At 33.6% G+C, this 22,092-nt stretch overlaps 1 protein-coding gene and 1 long non-coding RNA gene across 2 annotated transcripts; both read left to right on the plus strand.

Moving 5' to 3' along the window:
* The first annotated feature begins 1,207 nt into the window (after positions 1 to 1,207).
* On the plus strand, positions 1,208 to 3,128 carry LOC111899250 (uncharacterized). Its single transcript, XR_008226537.1, has 6 exons — positions 1,208 to 1,326; positions 1,420 to 1,489; positions 1,588 to 1,704; positions 1,858 to 1,932; positions 2,042 to 2,116; positions 2,850 to 3,128. It is a non-coding gene; the product is annotated as an uncharacterized LOC111899250 (long non-coding RNA).
* Positions 3,129 to 5,941: 2,813 nt separating this feature from the next.
* Positions 5,942 to 8,714, plus strand: LOC111899251 (E-beta-caryophyllene synthase-like). Its single transcript, XM_042898169.2, is given in 8 exon segments — positions 5,942 to 6,105; positions 6,207 to 6,480; positions 6,565 to 6,946; positions 7,130 to 7,173; positions 7,176 to 7,347; positions 7,556 to 7,694; positions 7,790 to 8,038; positions 8,157 to 8,714. Coding segments are annotated over 8 exon segments (1,641 nt in total). The 5' UTR covers positions 5,942 to 6,012; the 3' UTR covers positions 8,445 to 8,714.
* The last annotated feature ends 13,378 nt before the right edge of the window (positions 8,715 to 22,092 follow it).

A 22,092-nucleotide genomic window follows, 5' to 3' on the forward strand; every position in this document is an offset into this window, starting at 1 on the left:
TGTTTCCTTATACCACTTTATAGATGTTATTTAGGTGTTGTTGAGGGAGACTATAAGCTTTCATATCAATTTTGAAGCTAAAAGCAACCACATACAACTTTACTCGGCAAAAGGTCATATATTAAGTACTTATTAGTTTATTTAGATTGACATTTACCTTTATAAAAATGCTTTTAAAGTTTTATCATGTTTTAAAGTTTTAAGTTTGAAATCAGTGTCTACAGAGAGTCAATCTACTGAGTGGCTTGGAAAAAATTCATTTGTTGTTGGGTGGAGGTCTGGAAATCGATCCTAGATGAAACTTCAAATACATCAGAAGCCACTGATTTGACATTTTTCAACAGTATCAAACCTTCATCATGGATTCTTCTCCTCCTTTTTATGTTGTAGTAGTACCCAAACAAGCCTTATGTCTTTGGATGTTCAGCTGAGGATGATTGTGTAAATATTTAGGATTATGAACAGGTAAAAATGACTTTTCCCTTATCAAGAGTTACTCTTTTTTAGATACCCATTTCAAAGTTTATATTCTTTTGGGTTAAATAGCAATTTACTTTCATTTTTTAGGATCCTACTTTTGTTTCTTCCTATTACAACATTGTAGTTGAAACTATGATAATGTCATTCAAAGACAAAGCAATTTTCAAACTACAATGTCCTAATATGAAAAAATTAAAAGTATAATTGTATTTGATTTTTGAAACTACAATTCCTTTTAAGCAAAACAAAAAGTACAACGAAAAAAAACCTTTTTTTTCTCTTCCTTAACACTAACTTTTTATTTATTAATTTATTTGCATTTTATCTTTTGAAAAGGTTGGTCAAAAGATGGAACGTGGGACAATTTTTAAAAATTTGCCCTTATTTGTTTTTCTTACAATTTTCTTGGTTTCCAATCATTTTCTAACATATTTTTTGAGTATCATTTCTCCAAACAACACTTAATGAAAAGAAAAAAAGACATGGCCAACCATACTGCATGTGTCCAAGATCACATATCTTGAAAAATGTATAAATCTTCATATATATATATATATATATATATATATATATATATATATATATATATATATATATATATATATATATATATATATATATATATATATATATATATATATATATATATATATATATATATATATATATATATATATATATATATATATATATATATATATTACCTTTTAGAACATTTATTATTTGTTGGTGATTGCCGCTAAATGCAGACTACCATATTTGAGAAGAGTATGATTGAAACAATGGTGGTGGTTTTCTTCCAAAACAAGATATTTTACCTGATAAAGATCACATATTTTAGGAAGAGTATGATGAAACGAACATTTACTACTATTATATTTTTTTTGTTATTTTATAAGTTTTTGGATGATGGATTAAATGAAATTAATTGTTTTTTAGGCTAATGCTGACTGATTACAAAGGTGTATGCCATGTTGCTCTTGCACAAGGTCATTGTAGGCCTCGAGAGGTACACACAAACTAATTAAATTCAATTTTAAATATTAAGTATTATTTAAGTAATTAGATATGTTATATTAGTTAAGTTTGTTCATGGTTTGTATTTAGGTGTTACTTGGTACCGATTCCTACATGTGTACTGCTGGAGCATTTGGCTAGTTTGCTACAAGAATCGAAAACACTGATGCCGAATTTGTGTTAGGAACCGGAAAGCTATTGCTTAAGGTTTGAAATTTTGTGTTTTAGTTCTTTCTCTTGCCTTTTCTTCATAGGTGGTGTTTGTTTGTTATGATGGAATTAGGGAAGGAATGGAATGATTCATCCCATTGGAATTATAAAAACTTTGCTTGTCATTACCTTGTTTACACTTGTTTACAGGTGCCTCCAACCTTAAGATTCGTATTGGATGGAGAAATGTCAGGTTATCTTCTTGCAAAAGATTTGATTTTACAAGTAAGATTTACTCTCAATAAGCTCTTGTTACAGTGTACCAAAAATTAATCTTTTAAACACAACTTTAAATTTCCTATCTTGATTCACTAATCAGTTTTTTTTGTCATAGATAATTGATGAAATATCTATATTTGGTGCCACATAAAAAACAATGAAGTTTGTTTGTTCAACTATCGGTCTAATAGTAAGTTTTTTACCAATTTATACAGTCATGTGTTACTTTTAATGTAAATAGGATATCAATTTTTAATTTTATACAGACACCTTTGGAAAAAGATTGGCTTGTTTTAGAGCATCTATTTTAGCAGCAACTAAAGCTTATATTATTTATGTTTAAAAAAGTTTTTGTTAGGCTTTTCTGAGTTTTGTGTTTTTCTATTACATTTTTGCCCATTTAATATAAAAGAAAGAATTTTTATGTAATCATTATTTTTAAATAAAATTGCTACTTACCGATGATTTAATGGATGTTGAATATTGAAACTTTTTAATTTTTATATTTGCTGGTTTTAAAATATAGAATTTATGTGTGTTTTGATATTTTTCTGTGTTGAATATGTAATTATTTTTAATTTTTCATGAATTTATAATTATTTTTGATAATGCCAAAATCCGTCGCTAATCTGTCACAATAATTTGTTGATAAGCCGTTAGTAAGTTATTCTGAGATTATGTCGTTGGTAATCTGTTACAAACACATTTCGTCTGTAATCCGTTGCAAAACTATTTCCATCGGAGATCGGTTACTAGTTACTAATGGAAAATTCCGTCACTAAAAATTTGGCGTTGTCATTGGAAATCTATTACAAACAATTAGCAACAAGAATATACTGACGGATTTTTGTCTGTTGCAATTTTGTCGGTATTAGCGATGGATTATTAATGATTTTGGCTGTCGGTAATACTCTTTTTTGTAGTACTGAAAGAACACAACTCATATTCAATAAAGCTTTCTCGAGAGGCCAGATAATAAAAAGCTCTCGGTCTCCAAAATAGCCCTATAAACGCATAACGTCCTTCAAGATCGATAGAGGTGTCTCTCTTCTATATCGTTAATCTATGCTTTAAACATGCGATTTTATTCTGACTTATGTATTAGAGAACTCCCACAGTATATCTCTTCTCGTTTGTATTATATTAAGGAGATTGCATATTGAGGACTTCACCAAAAAAAAAGGCAAATATCATTAGTCATATCATCATATCCTCATATTTGCTCACAATTCTAGTATCAATATTTGATATTAATTTAGTTATGGATAACTCTGATTATGTATGTGTCCACGTGTCTGCTCAATAACCGTATAATGGACATCATGTAGTGGTTAAATGAATGCTCTAGATGTCGACAGCTTGTTCCAAAATAATTATGACCACCTAATACTTATCTATTAAAAAATTTCCTAATCTTAAAACCAATGTCGTAGAACTCGCTACTCGGTACCTGCTCGACCGATTGGGGAGTAGCGAGTACTCGGGGATTACACGGATTCAGTAATTCATGTAGAAATATTTTTTAGAAAATTATATATATCAAAATCATAAGTAAAAATCATAATTTGATTGAATTATATAACAAAAATTAGATAGATGTGAATACATAAAAACTGAAATACATATAATTGTCTCACTACGTGGATAATTACTGAAAATTTAAGATATATATGTAGTAATAATCACATGTTTGTGTTAAATAATACATAATTAAGTGCATTATACATATTAATCTTAAAATTCTTGATTTTTTTCTCTTTTTATGACAATTTTGACCCTGTGACCGAGTTTGACCGATTTTGACCGAGTTGGCCGAGTTTGACCGAGTAGGCCCGAGTTTGACCGAGTTTGTCCGGTTTTTGACCGAATTTGACCTTTTTTTGGCCAATTTTGACTAAATCCGAGTTATTTGACCGACTTGATGTTACTCGCCTCGGTGGAGGGCCGATTCCTAGTAATCGGCCGAGTACTCAGCCGAGTAGGCCGAATTTTGCAACAATGCTTAAAACAATAGATATTTATGTAACCAACAAGGTAAGTGTTACTCATGTTGAGTTTTTGTAAATATTATTTATTTCAAATTTATTTTGTGAAACTCAAAAGTTGAAGAATTTTTTTTTAAGTAATCTAATCGTTATAAATTATAACGAGTTTTTTAGTTTTTGAAAAATAAACATTTACTTCGAAATGCACTTATTCAGGAATATTGTTCATATTCTTGGAGATTTTTTTTTATTTCAAAGAAATCTTTATTTTTGGGATTCCAAATATTAAATTTGGAAGTTTTAATATCATTGTTTTCAGAAAAATGTTAACTTTTATACACTAATATCATATATAATTAACATTACTATGTTTGTTCAAATTTTTGTTAGATTTAAACAAAAAAGACGAATTTTATCTCAAAATTTCAGAATTGTTGATCGGATTTCAAATTTGTTTTTAAAATTCCGATTTTATTTTCTGAAATCCGAAATTTCATCTGGAATCCGTAATGTTGGTTCGGAATCAGGAATGTTGTTCTGAAATACAAACCAAATGAACTTTTTGTCAGAGAAAATATTTTTTCTTGCTACCAATTACGAAATACTCATTTCGAACCAACTTCTTATTTTTGCTAAAAATATGTTTTTTTATGATTTTTATTAAATAAACATTAAGAAGGTATTAAATTACTTAAATTCTCAAAAACGTTGAAAATGAGATTTTCTTTTGGATTACTTTAAGGTTATATTAAAACCCTACTTTTTCTTTTTATCCCATGTGTCATCTCATTTTGACAAACAAAAAGGTCATACTCTCTATCTCTTAGGTATATGGAGAAGTCGGTGTAAAAAGTAAGATGTGACTCTTTGTCTCTTAAAAATGTATTTAACTAGAATATATATATATATATATATATATATATATATATATATATATATATATATATATATATATATATATATATATATATATATATATATATATATATATATTAGGTATATGGAGAAGTCGGTGTAAAAAGTAAGATGTGACTCTTTGTCTCTTAAAAATGTATTTAACTAATATATATATATATATATATATATATATATATATATATATATATATATATATATATATATATATATATATATATATATATATATTGATCGAGCTTGAAGTTTTGATTTGGAGGGCCGAAAGTATAACGTTTATAAAAATTGATTATAAACTGAAAAACAAGAGGCTCAAAATCAAACTTTATAGTTTTAGCCTTTTAGGCTTAATATATAAAATTTTTAATAGTAGAGAACTAAATCTAAAAAAAGGGGGAGGGGATAGCCCCGTAGCCCAAAAAAGCTCCGTAATAAATATATATATATATATATATATATATATATATATATATATATATATATATATATATATATATATATATATATATATATATATATATATATATCCATGCAAACTAAAGAAATTTTTCTAAAATCTTAAAACAAAATCACAAAAAATTAGTTGGTTTTCAAAAAGTTTTGAGTTATCAAATGATCCTAATTTTGTTCTCTCTCCATATATATATATATATATATATATATATATATATATATATATATATATATATATATATAGAGAGAGAGAGAGAGAGAGAGAGAGAGAGAGAGAAAGAGAGAGAGATCAAATAAGTACGAAAATTTTGATAGTAAAATAAGAAAATTTTTTTGTATATATTTTTTTAGCGAACAAACAAAATAAATTATAAGATGATTTAAAAGTAAGATGATTCACAAGAAAAAATTCCGATAAAACATTTTCATAATTTAAAATATGAAATAGTTAAGATAATATTTTAAATTTATCTTACCTCTTTATCTATTATTTAATTACGTAAAATAATGTGTTTTGTACCCCATAGTGATTTTGTAGCACATTTAAATGGGGTTTATTTAATATTAACGTTAAATTATTAATTTTAGTGACCGGCTAGTGAAATCATTTGATCCGTTTAACACATGGTGGTGATGAAATACCTTAAGCTTATCGCCTTTCTTATAAATAGCTCAACTCTACTTCATGCTAATATATAGAAAATGAAATAACATACATTGACAAAAACTATCAATGAACATGTCTCTTACACAAGAGGAAGTTACTCGCCCCCTTGTCAACTTTCCTCCAAGCGTTTGGGGAGATCAATTTCTCATCTACGATGAGGTATGTAAATTACTAGATATTAAAAGAAATAGATATTACTTTTATGTGTATCGATGTATACATGTACAACAACTTTTTTGATGATTAATAAATGGACGTAGCACGAGGAGCATGCTAGGATGGATCAAATAGTCAAAGATTTGATACAAGAAGTGAAGAAAGACATAATGGCAACTTTGGATGTTCCGAAGCAACACACAAATTTGTTAAGAATGGTTGATGCAATCCAACGCGTAGGCATAGCCTATTATTTTGAAGAAGAGATTGAGAAAGCTTTGGAACATATTCATGATGCATATGGTGATGACTGGAATGGGGGTAGTCCTTCCCTTTGGTTTCGACTTATGCGACAACATGGATTCTATGTTTCATCCCGTGAGTGTGCACCGTGCATAAATAAAATAATTATTATTCGTATAAAAGAAGCTATCTAACAGTGTTTTACATGTATCGAAACAGAAATTTTCAATAGGTACAAAGAGAAAAATGGAGTTTTTAAAGAATGTTTAATCACTAATGTCCAAGGTATGCTTGAGTTGTATGAGGCAACTTATGTGAGGGTGCATGGCGAAGTTGTACTAGATGATGCTCTTGTTTTTACAAGAATTCACCTTGAAGAAATAGCAAAGGATTTAGTTCAAAGCAACTCTACTTTGTCTTTCCATATACAAGAAGCACTAAAGCAACCTTTACAAAAGAGGTTGCCAAGACTAGAGGCTTTGCGCTACATTCCTTTCTATGAACAACAAGCTTTTCATAACGAGTCTTTACTTAAACTTGGAAAGTTAGGGTTCAACTTGCTTCAGTCACTGCATAAGGATGAGCTTAGCCAAGTTTCCAAGTATGCATATATACTCCGTCAATCCAACTCTCTCCAGTTTCATTCTTCTTATCTTTTTTTTTTTTCATTCTTCTTATCTAAAAAATATAACCTGAATATTATAGGTTGTTTCCTAGTTTGAATTTGTTATCGAAAATTTGGTAGTTTTTAATAGATTTCTACATGCGGATTAATGTAATGTAGGTGGTGGAAAGGTCTTGATGTCCCAAACAATCTACCTTATGCAAGAGCAGAATGGTTGAATGTTACTTTTGGGCACTTGGTGTGTACTTTGAGCCACAATATTCTAGAGCTAGAATTTTCTTAGCCAAAGTGATTTCAATGGCAACAATTCTTGACGACACTTATGATGCTTATGGTACTTATGAAGAACTTAAGATCTTTACCGAAGCAATTCAAAGGTATCTTCTATTCACACCATCTACATGCACTCGAACACAAATAAACTTGTTCTAATTATGAACATAACCTTCCTTAATTCTTAATTCTTTTAATCAAACTAATCAAGAAATCTCGTGTGTACATGTGTGTGTGTGTGTGTATATATATATATATATATATATATATATATATATATATATATATATATATATATATATATATATATAGGTGGTCGATTACATGCTTGAATGAGCTTCCAGAATACATGAAACTGATATATGAAGGACTTTTAAATATTTACAAAGAAATGGAAGAAATCATGGCATGTGAGGGAAAATCATATCATCTCAATTACGCCAAAGAGGCTGTAAGTTTTTACACCTTAAATTAATTTGCAATAATGTTTTATAATCAAAATTCTTACAATGGATGTGAATGTTGTGATCATGTTTTCATTTATAGATGAAAGAGTTTATTAGAAGCTACATGATGGAAGCGAAATGGGCAAATGAGGGATACATACCGACAATAGAGGAGCACATGTCAGTTGCATTTATCAGTAGTGGGTATAGCATGCTTGCAACAACATGTTTTGTTGGCATGGGTGATATAGTCACAGATGATTCGTTCAAATGGGCTCTTACCAAACCACTTCTTATTAAATCATCATGTCAAATTGCTAGACTCATGGATGATATTTTCTCCCAGAAGGTATATATCGAAATTTGATATTCACTACAAAGAAATCATTGGTTATTGCTAACAAGATTATTTTTTCTCGCTTTGCTGGTTTCGAAGCATTAACATAGTTTTCTTATTTAAAATGCAGGAGGAGAAAGAAAGGACGCATGTTGCATCGAGTGTTGAAAGTTACATGAAACAATATGATGTTCCAGAAAAGTATGTCCACGACTTATTCAACAAGAAAATTGAAGATGCTTGGAAAGATATAACCCAAGAGTCCCTCATGTGTAAAGATGTTCCAATGACTCTAATAACGCGTGTGATCAACTTGGCACGAGTGATGGATGTTCTATATAAGCGTAAAGATAGTTTCACACATGTTGGAGAAGAATTAATAGATCATATCAAATCTCTGCTTGTTCGTGCTATATAAGTATATGAGTTTCAAGTCCTCGTGTTGTGCAGTGTTTGATACGGTGGTTTGATGTCCGACCACCCATTTTCTTGAAAATGGTTTATTTTGGCAATCTTGATATTTAGTAAGGTCGCAAGTTATTTGATGTTTGATAGCTCGATCTGAATGTAATTTATTATTGTTTTTTTATTAATCAAGTAGACGTGTCAACTATATATACATATGTGAATGACTTTAGCTTGTTATTTATATTCCTGTCTCGCTAATAAGAATATTTAATGCTTTAAATTTGTCTTTTTCTGTTGTTCCGAATCCCAACTTTTGGAGAAACAAGCCAACTACAAACAAAAATAAAGGTTATTCTAATATAAGGTTGGACGGAGTGGTAGGAGTGGTGAGCGTGGAAGCCGCGGGAAACGATCCCGCACCGGGGGTGCGGTAAAGGAAAGGCGGGAAGAAGGTGATGGAAGAAAGTCCCGCACTCTCTCTCTTCTTGTGAGTGGCTGAAATTTGTTTTTTTTTTTTTTTTGAGTTGCAGGTTTTAACTAGAGGAAGAAGATGAAAGCTTCTGAAAATGACATATTTGGCCCCTATGTTTTGGTCTTATGGCAGAATACACCTAACTTTAAAATCTCTTTACAAAAATAATTTTTAAAAATTACAAAATAGACCCTACACTTTTAATTTTCTACTAATTTAAATATTAGGTTTAATGTAATTTTTATTTTAATTAATTAAATGCTTTTTATTTTTAATTAAATTTTATGTTTATTATTAATTTAAAATTATAAATCATAAAAAAAACTATTTAAAAAGAAAAAAATGAGGGAAGTCTTTCTCACCCATTCCTTGGGTTTTAGGTGAGGGAAAGAAAAATGAGGGAAAGAGAGGTATGGTCCACAAAAAGTGAGAGAAATTTCCCTCCCACTCCCTCCGATCTAAGTCACAGCAAGTGCAATCTCTATTTTTCTGGCTGCAGTGTAAAAAATTTTGAATTTATTTTTCTATTATTTTGTAATACTTAACTTTCTCGTGCAACCCCTACCTTGAAATCCTACTTCCGGCCGTCCGTTTAGAGTATACGGTGTGGGTCACAACGAGAAACGAATTTGCTGAGTTGGCACACGAAAACCAATAAAATAATTCTCTTTTTTTTTTCTCTCTACCTCTTAACATGATATAACATGTGGAACATTATTTCCCCCTTGATGTTATGATGATGTTATGGATGAAATGACATCAATTTGGTGTTACATTCAGTTGCCCACACCTAATGCTCTTACAAAATAAAGACCCTTTATGGCTACACTTTTGGAGAAACACCAACAATATTCTACACTTTTAAATAACTCTTATGCTTAAAGAGTATCATACCATTAAATTTCTAACCAAAAAAAAATTATATATACACTAAAGTCTCAATATTTTCAACGATTTGACAAAAAAGTCTTAAACTTTATTTTTTTGACAGTAAAGTCCTAATTGACGATTTGACAAGAAAGTCCTAAACTTTATTTTGTTGACAAAAAAGTCCTAATTATCGGCTAACCGGGAAAAAAGGGTAAAAGTGTCAAAAACTACCGGTAATTTGGACTTTATTATCAAAAAAATAAAGTTTAGGACTTTCTTGTCAAATCGATGAAAATATTGGGACTTTACTGTATATATCCCTTAATTTAAAATGTAAGCAAGTGATTGTACTTTTTTTTAATTGGGTGACATTAGTTTCAAATCCTTTAAAATCCTCAATTTCTTTTTTTAAATCAAAAACTCTATTTTACTCTTTTGTGGTTTCAATATAGACAATACTTTTTTCCTATTAATAACCATCATGCCATTGTTGATATAATCTCTATTTTTTTATTTAATGGACACAAATTGGTCATATATGCAAACTATCTTTCTCACGATGAACGGTATAAACACCTCATATGAACACAATATATCTAACTATAGTTCAACGATAAAGGGATCAACTTATGTTTAAATATGCTTGCAACCCTTTAATTGATGGCGATATATTAGGTCACAAGTATATTTTCAATGGAATAACATGAGCATGTTACACATTAGGAAAAACCCAAGCATGTAACATTTACATATTAAACTACGCATTCCTAAGTCTTTATGCTAACATGCTAAAAACATTAATATCTGTAATGGGATCAACATTCGACTCCTTCCTGATCCTTGGGGGGGGGGGGGGGGGGGTGAGCACCTGGAAGAGGTTTGTAGCACTTGGGAGTGATAGGAAGCAACAAGGGGACCTTGTTGAGCCATCTGATAAAGGGATGGGCCAAGAAGGATGTTGTTGCGCAATAAGCATTCCTTCTTGCGCCATCCTGCTCCCTCTTGAGCCATGAGGTATCCCTCTTGTGCCATGGAGTATATTGTTGCGCCAAGCATGTTCTTGTTGCGCCAAGGTGATGATGTTGCTCCAAGATAGAAGTTCTTGCGCCACACTTGAAGCCTGTTGCGTCATCCTTTCACATGTTGCGCCATCATGGTGCAAGATGGGTCATTTTGGTTCCTTGATGAGCCATGGTATCCTTGAGGAGCAAAGTATGCCATGAAGTTCTCTATGATGTTCAAGATCGTTTAAGGATGCTCATGAGTTGGTATTGCTCAAGGATTACACCATGTTGTGCCATCACGATGGATGTTGGACCATTAGTGTTCATGATGCGCCACTTGTGGATCATGATGCTCCACTATGGTCAAGGTGGTCCATCATGTGTGTTGTTGATGCTCATGGGTTGTATGACATGGAAGAATGTTCCAGAAGATGTTGCATGACGGAATATGATTAGTTTTCACCATTCATGGGCTATGGGCCAATGGGCTTGACCCATTAGGGTTTTAGGTCTGATCCCTCAAATATAAATAGGCTCATACCCCCAACATTGTAAATTGCTAGATTTATGTGAGAGCTCAAAGTGAGATACAATTTTAAGTGCTTGTAATAGTTCCATAAAGTTAATAAAATCCTCTCTCTCTCTCTCAGTCTCTCTCTTTCTTTCTCGTTCTCTCTCTCTCTCTCTCTCTCTCTCTCTCTTGTTCGCCCATGGACGTAGGTCATCTTGACCGAACCACGTTAAATATCGTGTTCTTTTGATTTACCTTTTTCAAAAGTTTTGTGAGTTCATCGAAGTTTGTTTTTGATATTTTTTTTTTGAAGTGCTTAACTTGTTTTGTTGTCACCAAACATTCATTGAGCTTTAACATTAACATGTTAAACCAAAACAAAAAATTAAGGTCTCAAACTATCCTTCCATGTATGCCCCTAAAAGGGTTACGAAATGTTCATCTCCTCAGTCATATCAAAGCCTTGTTTTTTTACTTACTAGTTTTCATCAAACGCTATCTTGGAATTTATTTTTAAAGTTTGTTTTTATCAATATATATTCTAAATCTTTTTCAAGATATTTCAAAGTTTTTTTCATGGTATTTCCTAAATCTTATGCTTATCAAAGTTTATCCTTCGATCTTTTTGGAAATACTTTAAAATATTCTTTTTACTTGTTTATATACTTATTTTATGAATATATTTAAAAGATAAATGATGCATCTTTTTCCAACCATTCCTAAGAATCACATGAAATTTTGTAGCAAGCATAAACCATTCAAATATTCAAAACAACAATCAAAACGATACTCCCTTAATAATGGCAAAAGCCTAAAACTATTAAATTGTTTTCAAAGATATCCAAAAAAAAAATGTTTATGAAACCATGTCTTAAACAAAAGAACCCAAACAATGAACCTCAAGGGCAACACCTTCCCCTTCTGATCACCACCATCTTTTTCTTTGTTTTCCGCAACCACTTGCATCTCATGTCCATCTCTATTCTTGTCTCCACTCGAACCAAATTTCACCTTTCCAGCATCCTACTCCTCACCGATCATCTTTCTCAAAAATCTGCTCCACTCATCCTTAGTCCAATAAGCATGATTTTTATACTTGAAGTCCTTCACCATTGCAAGCTTCACCTAATGAAGGGACCTGGCAACAAACGGTAACGACTCGAATTCCCCTTCCATCGTCAAGGTTAGTATCTTGTTATGTTCCTTTGTTGTACTAACATTTTCTCATGTTAAAAGATGTTTTAGGGGGTCAAAGTGTAATAAATCAATTCTTGGACTTACACATTAGTCAATGTAACGACCAGAAAAATCATTACCTCTTTAGCAAGAAGTGAAATTAAAAATGGAAAGCCACTATTAGGAAACTAATTAAAGGAACTTGTAGTACTCTTTGAGATGATTCTGCAGATATAAAGATTGCCAAAAATGGAGTTCGTATGAAGAAGTTACGACCATTTTAAAAGTAATGTTGATGTTCTGAAAATTCGACAGAAATCAAAAAAACGCGGGGCACCCCATTTAGTAGTGCAATGCGCCCTCACAACTGACTTAACTTTTTAAGCCATTAAATTTCTTAATAAGTTATAAGGAATTCATTTTTTGAGGTTTTTTGTTCCAGATGGGCTGATAGGTCGTTCCAAGCTCAAATTCCACCAGAGACGCTTCGTGGCACGATAACTGGGAAATAGGCCAACATAAGGATTCGGTAATTCTTTGATTCCCTTAAGTGTTTCTCCATGTAGTTAATATGATGTTAGACAAAGGGTTTCTTGATTTTTGAAAGATACATGTGTCATAAGTGATAAAATTGTAACAAAAGTGATTAATCTTATCCCTGAGCTTAGGTTTAGCTTGAATCGTATAAAATTAGGTTAGGGTTTGAAAGAAACCCTAAATACCTCAAACATACTAGAAGTATGATAATGGATGTTTTGAGCACGAGGTACGATTGGGTACACTATTGGTAGAAAATAAACAAGTTATGACGAGTCGGATAGCTAATGTGCTAAAAGTGGTTATGCGTGTGCTAAAAATTGAAATATTTGTATGTTTATTAGGTGGTGAAGATGTAATTCAACCGGAAGGTTGGAGAAAGGAAAGAGGATTAGTAATCCATCCTAATCAACTTACGGTGATTAAATATTGATTTTCTAGGTACATAGCAAAATAAATATTTTCATGTGAAAAATGTCAATACGTAACTAGGTTTGATGTGACAAATTGATTATATGAAAAGAGTTTTTATTGTTAAACATTATAGTATATAATTTACTATCTTCCTCGGGTAAGGAAAAAGGCATATTGCTTGTTATTTAATAAATTGACAAATTATATATTATATAGTTCGGTGATGAGAGCTTTGGATGAGCTTAACAACCATGTAATTACTTATGGATGAATTTGGCAAGTGCCTATATGTGAATTGCATTGTGAACTCAATAGAGTGTTGTTTGAGGAAAGAATCCTATTGTGTATTCATGTTGAAAGAATTAAGGAAAACTATATTGATAAAGGCATGAAATGTCTACACAGTCGAAGAAATGAATAAATTGAATTATTAATTTGGAATTTGTAGCTCTATATCAAGAGCATATATGAAAGGCTTAGTGATATGACCTTATTTAACTATATATTTTAGACTATTATCTTAATATATTTGATTAAAAGTGTTATATATTAATATATATGATACTTAATATGCTTTGAAATGTTTAGTTACAGTTAAAATGGGGGTTGGGATGCAAAGGAAGAGAACAGAGTTGAAAAAGATGAAAAGGATGTTGCTGGAAAGATTGATATCTCTTTAGTATTTTGGCCATATCTGATGACTCGTAACTCTGATTGATGAGATTCAAGATGTTCTGGAAACTAGACAATATTTCATATGACTTTCGTGTTTGTGCCAAATAAGGATTCTAGTTTTCACACCATGGAAAAGGCATTAGCATGCCATGGAGGATCAAAAATCCTGAAAAAATGACCGTCTCGGTATACACATTCATGTCTAACAAGGAAATCAACCACCATGTCTTGGTAAGTGCATTACCACGTTATGGAGTCATCGAATCTATAAAAACACGAGATTTCCAACCCTAATCATGGAACATCCTTCGGCAGCCTATATATGCAACTTTTACTTCGATTTGACGTCTATATACCCTCTAGGGGTCGATTTTGAAGCTAGAGATTTGACTGGAGTAAGGATTTGAAGATTCAAGCGTTATTGCATCGAGATTTCACTTCGAGTTTGCTTAATGATCGTTGCAATCTTTTGGTGATGTATTTTGTTTTAGTTTACTGATTATGGTGTAAAAACCTTGACTTTCACTAGATGTATATAAACCCTTGTTGATATGATGCGATTTCGTTAGTTTGATTAATACTTGTGTTTGATTGATTGTTCATATTTCATGTCGAAGTAATGATATTTATTGGCTATTGATGAATTATATGTAGTTAAGAAGACCAATCTAATTACATTAACTTGAATCTTAATTAGTTTATGATCATTAAACTTTTTGGACTACTGATTGATCAAATCATAAGGTTAGGTGATATTAATCGGTGACTTGATTGTGTTAGAGAGTCATAGATATCCATGCTATGCGTTAATTTATTGTCATGATAGTTGATAAGAATCGCTAGATCATACCCTTTATAGTTCAAATATATTTAGTTAATTATGTGTTCACTAATTGCATGATCTCTGTGTTAGTTGTTCATTAATTATTACAACTAGGAAATCCAACCAAGATAACTAGTCATATTACAATTCGGTAATCATCTCATTAATCCATTGCACTTCTAATAAATCAAATATAGAAACTTTGAAAATCTGTATTCTAGTGGAAGTACTTCATATCTATTGTTTTAATTTGGTTATTTACTCCGTTTGTTTAATTGAGCATTAAAACTAGTTTAATTTAATTTAAATAGAAACCCTTTTTACTTTACTTTTATTAATATATTTAACATTTGAAATATTTAATCTAAACCATTCTCGTTCCATGTGTTCGACACCCTTTCTTACCTTAAACTATATTACTTCACGACTAGGTACACTGTTTATTTGTGTTTAAGACTAGTTGAGATTTGATAGGACTTTATAAATAAAAAATTATTGCATAAATATCCACACCAAGTTTTTGACTTTGTTGCCAGGGAATGGTTGCGTTTAGTTCAAATTTTTTATTTGTTAATTAAGTTTTAGTTTTTAGTTTTTAGTTTTTAGTTTTTAGTTTTTAGTATTTAGTTTTTAGTTTTATTTTAATTTTTTAAATGGATACGATTAATGCTATTCTTGAGCATGAGTTGTAGGTATTTTTGTTGGATTAGTGTCTAAGTCCATAACTATTTTGGTATGTACTTGACCCGATGGTGCATGGTCCTTTTGGGTTGCCTTCACCAAAGCAACTTGATAGGATGAATTATGAAGAGAAAGAATTAATTATGATTTATTAATATATTATGAGAATAATATATTAAAGGAGAAATCATATTGTTTAATTAATATTAGTCAAGAATTAATAAGAATTAAGTTTGTGGCTAAAAGACATTAATTAAACTTAAGGGACTAGAACTGTCAATTGTGTGATAGTTAAATATTAGGCTAATGGACTCCATAGAGGATAGAGTGGACGAATTCTATGGGGAAACCCATTAGAAATTGTCCTAGGCCTCTAAGAAGGGAGTCCATGGGTTGCTTAGGGCCTAAGCATCCAAATTAGGGTTTCCTTGTTAGATAACCCTAATAGCCTCACTATTTAAAGGACCCTTAAGCCCCAAAAACGTGGTGAACTGGTTCTCTAGGGTTTCCACACATTTTGGGCAGCCTCCTCTCTCCTTATTCTTCATCCTCTTGCTCTTGGTGTTTGTGAGCCATTAGAGGAGTGACATTTGTGACTCTAAGCTTTCTAAAGTCATTACAAGGACGATTTGTGATTGTTATTGCTACATAACAATCAAGGTAATATCTTAAACCCATTATTATGTTAATATTGATTATCATATGCTAGATATAGGGTTTAAAGTCTTGGATGAATAGCATGTACAATAGAGAAACCTAGATCCAAGCATTAGGGTTTGCATGAGCACATAGGATGTTCTTATGGCTAAAACCCATCAATTTTATGATCTATTTGATATGGGAAAAGATTTGGAGGAGCTGGAGAGGTTGCTAGCAGAAGACTAAGACGAAGAACAAGAATTAGTTGAATCGCAGGAACCACGCGGTGGTTTGATCATTACCACAACGCGGACCCCTGTTTTTTCGGTTTGTGTTTCGAAGAAAGAGGTGACGATTTCATCTTTGGAGAGAGTTCTGATGTACGATCCATTTCTGATGAGTGTCCAACCGGTTCCAACCCTTGTTAAAATTCTAGGATTTTATGGATTGATGCTCAATTGGCCGATTTTCGAAACAAAGAGTCAAATTTTACAATTTGGTCCAAAAAGAATATTAAATTCAACATATAGATTGTCATCGACTTTATTAGAAGTTTATTAAGTCGGAAGTTCAGCTTAAGACTCACACAAAAAGAAGCATTTATCGGGAGGCAACCCAACCTTTTATATTAGTTTGCATTTTATTTTAGTTTTTATTTTTATTTTCAGTTTTAGTTGTGTTTAGAATGCTTTTGATGATTCTTATTTTTGTTACAAGAAATTTTCAGCTAAGAAAATGATGATGGAAAAAATGCAAGTGTAACACCCAGAATCAGAAAGACCAAGAAAGGAAAGGAAAACCCTAAGTTAAAGGGGCCAACTTGTCGAGTCCATGGGTGAACTCGGCGAGTTGGAGCGGGACCCGTGTTGGGGTTTTATTGACCGACTCGGCGAGTCAGGTCTGGGTTGGAAAACCCTAATTTTCGGGCTTAGTGCCCTATTTAAGCATCATGTCAGGCCTTCACCCCAGCCTCCATCACTCCCTCTACCTTCACTTGAAACCCTAATCAACCATTGAGTGTCATTGAGCTTCTCTTGCCATTTTTGAGTGATTTAAAGCTATAAGGAAGAAGGAAGACTTTGGGTGATTCAAGAAGTAGCAGTGGACTCTGTGTTGGTGTGTCATTTCAAATCCTAGAAAGGTATAAAGCTCATACATTGGCTGTTATTCACTTAGATCCCCTTTCCTAGTTAGATTTTGTCATTTTGGGCCGTTTCCAAGGCCAATTCGTGTATTGTGCCTTTATGAGCAAAGAGAACTTCGGATCTAGGGTTGTGTTGGCCTAGAAACCCATAAAGCAGCAGTCTTTGGTGTGTTGGTGAAGTATGCTTGTCACAAAACCAAGCCCTAGAATGTTTTAAGCCTATAGCATCTTGGTTTCACGTAAAGTTTGCAACTTTACGTGAAAGATGAAGGGTTTTGAGCATTCTAACACTTCCTAAGTGTACATGCAACCCTAATAACCTTGGATCTATGTTTGTCTAATTATCATGCAAAGTTGAATTCCAAGGTTATATTCCTATCTAGCATACATGGGGAACAATTTTAACTTGAATAATAGATAGAATAACTTACCTTGTTGTTGCTTGTGTTCCTTGAAACCTTGTGAGCCTAGCACCCCAAATGTGATGCCTCAAATGCTTCACACAACACCAAATGCTCTTGGAAGAACTTATGAGAGAACACACACTTCTTGAAATCGGCCAAGCCCTCTTGTTTCTTTTGTGTAGCCGATTTTGGTGGAGAATATGATTCTTATATAGTGTTGACACATCTAGGGTTACACCATGTAAACCCTAATGTGTCATGACTCTTCATTTCCATGACCCATGGGTTTGTAACTCCCATGGAGCATCCATGGAGCATCCTATGGGTAGAACCCAACTTGATAATCCATGGAGCCTCTTAGCCCACTATACAAGATATGGATGATTTACATAATCAACCCATATATTTAATTAGTTCTCTTTTGACCACTTAATTAATTCTAAATTAATTATTGATCAAACTAATCAAATAATATTATTAATATATTAGAACTTATAATATATTAATAATCTCCAAGTGTTATTTCTCTCATTTAGTCTATCCAATTGCATGGTGCCATGCAACCCAAATGGACCATGCCGGGTCGGGTCAAGTACATACCAGAAATAGTTATGGACTTAGACACCTTATCCAACAGTCTCCCACTTGGATAAGTCTAATAACTATTACTGCAAGTATGACTTCAGGAACCGATCGGCAATCGTAGCTCTTTTCAAGGTTTCTCGGAACTGAGAAGATGATGGTACGCCATTTAAGATAAGTGATCATATAATCCTCTGTTCTAGATATCAGCCGGACAAATACATGGAACACCGTCTTGCTTATTGTCCAGCATTTGTTTCCCGATTTCCGATTTGTTTGACATAGAACTTAATTGAACACATCAACTTAGTTCTGACCGGGCCCGGTACATGGGTCAAAACAAAATCATCGAGGGGCCCAGATATCAGCTTCTAATCCAAGAAGGAACAGATAAACTTCGACTCATATGTTTGTTCTACCACTCATTGAATTACACACAAGAGCACGATTTATAACATCGAGTTACCAATGCGTTTTCGTACAATCAATGCATAACCAACTTGTAAGTAACAAATCATATCTCTAGGTTTGAAGACTTATACGATATTACCGTCTCACGATCACTCGAGATAGAATTCCATGAAGTGATTCCAGTGAGCGTGGGTTGAGTCCAATGCTCAGAACTTATGAGCACTCATGATTGCTGTAGCCTTGTTCAAGACCTCTACAACCAAACATGACAGTCTTGATTCATACCTACTTCCGACATATGACTGACTGTGGAGGTTTGAATACTATGTTATACCAAACAAAATTATTCTAGAAGTCAAAACATGCAAAAGAAATATAGTAAACGATCGACAAGAGATAGCAACACCTTACTCATAAATAAAACAATTTTTATTCATCATCAAATGTCAATTACACTTTACAAATTTCGAGGTTATCTAACTACTAAATCTAATATCATCCTTCAGCCCTATGCTCCGAGCATGCTGAAGATGCTTAACCCGAGTCAGTCCCTTTGTGAGGGGATCTGCCGGATTCTCATCTGATGATACCCTCTTTGCCACGAGGAGTCCTTCTTCGATCCGATGTCTGATGAAATGGTATTTTCTGTCGATGTGTCTGGATCTCCCGTGATCCCTTGGTTCCTTGGCTAAGGCAACAGCACTTTCACTATCACAGAAAATTTCCATTGGCTCTTTAATAGCTGGTACAACTCCAAGGTCTCCAATGAAGTTCTTCAGCCATATCGCCTCCTTTGCTGCCTCGCTAGCTGCAATATACTCTGATTCACAAGTAGAATCTGCCACTGTCTCTTGCTTGGAACTCTTCCAAGAAATTGCTCCTCCGTTTAGGGTAAAGACCCAGCCTGACTGAGAGCGGAAATTATCCCTATCAGTCTGGAAGCTAGCATCACTGTACCCTACTACTCTCAAGTCATCACTCTCACCGAGGGTAAGGACCCAGTCCTTAGTCCTCCGTAGGTACTTGAGGATATTCTTTACCGTAGTCCAGTGTGCCTTGCCAGGGTTCGCCTGATACCTGCTAACCATACTCAGGGCAAAGGCTACATCGGGTCGAGTACACGTCATAGCATACATGATCGATCCTACAGCCGAAGCATAAGGTGTTCGACTCATTTCTGCTATCTCAGCCTCAGTGCTAGGGCTTTGTGTCTTACTCAATCTGGTGTTACTCTGGATGGGTAACTCTCCTTTCTTAGAATCCTGCATGCTGAATCTCTTCAGCACCTTATCCAAGTAGGTACTCTGACTAAGTCCAATTAGTCTTTTACTCCGATCTCTCAAGATCCTTATCCCTAAAATATAGGCAGCTTCACCAAGGTCCTTCATAGCGAAACACTTCCCAAGCCAGGACTTTACTTCCTGCAGGGTTGGAATGTCGTTTCCTATGAGTAGTATGTCATCCACATACAATACCAAAAAGCTAACTATACTCCCACTAGCCTTGACATACACACAAGATTCATCTTCACTCCTAGTAAAGCCAAATTCCTTGACCTTCTCATCAAAGCAAAGATTCCATCTGCGAGGTGCTTGCTTTAATCCATAGATGGATTTCTCAAGCTTACACACTCTATTAGGGTACTTGCTGCTGACAAAACCTTCTGGCTGACTCATGTAAACATCTTCAGCCAACTTTCCATTAAGGAAAGCGGTTTTGACATCCATCTGCCATATTTCATAGTCATGAAATGCAGCTATGGCTAACAGAACCCGAATAGACTTAATCTTGGCTACCGGAGAAAAGGTTTCATCATAATCCACTCCAGGAATTTGAGAGAAGCCCTTTGCAACCAGTCTAGCCTTATAAGTGTGTACTTTACCATCCATGTCGGTCTTCTTCTTGAAGACCCATTTGCACCCTACTGTCTTACGACCTGGTACATTTTCAACCAAGTTCCAAACTTGATTGTCATACATGGATTGTATCTCGCTATCCATAGCCTCTTTCCATTTAGCAGACTCGGGGCCTGCCATGGCTTCCTCGTAGCTGTTAGGGTCATCTTGACTTACTAGTGTCCCATCACTAATAAGTGTCTCACCTTCTGCAGTAATATGGAATCCATAGTATTGCTCAGGTGCACTCCTAACTCTCGTGGAACGCCTCAGAGGTACAGGTTTGTCAATTGGCTCAACAGGAGTTTCCTCCTCAAGTTGAGGGCTAGAGTTTGAAGTTCCTTCACCACTTGATTCTTGAATTTCTTCAAGATCAATTTGCCTCCCACTGTCTCCTTGGCTTATAAACTCTCTTTCTCGAAAGACTCCTCTTCTTGCTATAAAGACCACATTGTCACTAGGTCTGTAGAAGAGGTAACCAAAGGATTGCTGTGGGTAACCGATGAAAATACACCTCTCGCTTCGAGGTTCGAGCTTATCATGAGTCTCGCGTCTCACGAAAGCCTCGCAACCCCAAATCTTGATGTGGTCTAGTTTAGGTACTTTACTAGTCCACATCTCGTGAGGAGTTTTGGCAACTTTCTTTGTAGGGACTAGATTAAGAATATGGGCGGTAGTCTCTAAGGCATACCCCCAGAATGAGATTGGTAGCGTAGCTCGACTCATCATGGAACGAACCATATCTAACAAGGTTCGATTACGCCTCTCAGCCACACCATTCAACTGTGGTGTCCTGGGAGGTGTCAATTGTGAGACAATCCCACATTCCCTAAGATAGTCGAGGAACTCTGAACTAAGATACTCACCTCCTCGATCGGATCGAAGCATCTTAATGTTCCTGCCCAATTGATTCTCGACTTCCTGTTTAAATTCCTTAAACCTTTCGAAAGTCTCTGACTTATGCTTGATCAAGTAGACATATCCATATCTACTGTAATCATCAGTAAAAGTCAAATAATAACGATTAGCATTCCTTGTGGCATGTTTGAATGGTCCACACACATCCGTGTGTATAAGGTCCAACAAACCTTCACCCCTTTCACACGAGCCTGTGAAGGGTGACTTTGTCATTTTTCCAAGTAAGCATGATTCGCAACTATCATCTGACTTAAGGTCAAACGACTCCAAGACTCCATCCTTTTGGAGTTGGCCTATGCGTTTCTTGCTTATATGTCCAAGGCGACAATGCCATAATGATGCTTTATCCAAGTTATTATTAGTAGTAGAATCAATACACAAAACATTATTTCCTAAGTTATCTACAACAGACACAGCTTCATACACACCATCACAAGTTAATGCTTTAAAACAAAAGACATTATTATAGAAAACATCTATAGAACCAACTTCATTATTAAAT

Source organism: Lactuca sativa, chromosome 9 (genome assembly GCF_002870075.4).
Source record: "Lactuca sativa cultivar Salinas chromosome 9, Lsat_Salinas_v11, whole genome shotgun sequence".
NCBI classification, from domain to species: Eukaryota; Viridiplantae; Streptophyta; class Magnoliopsida; order Asterales; family Asteraceae; genus Lactuca; species Lactuca sativa.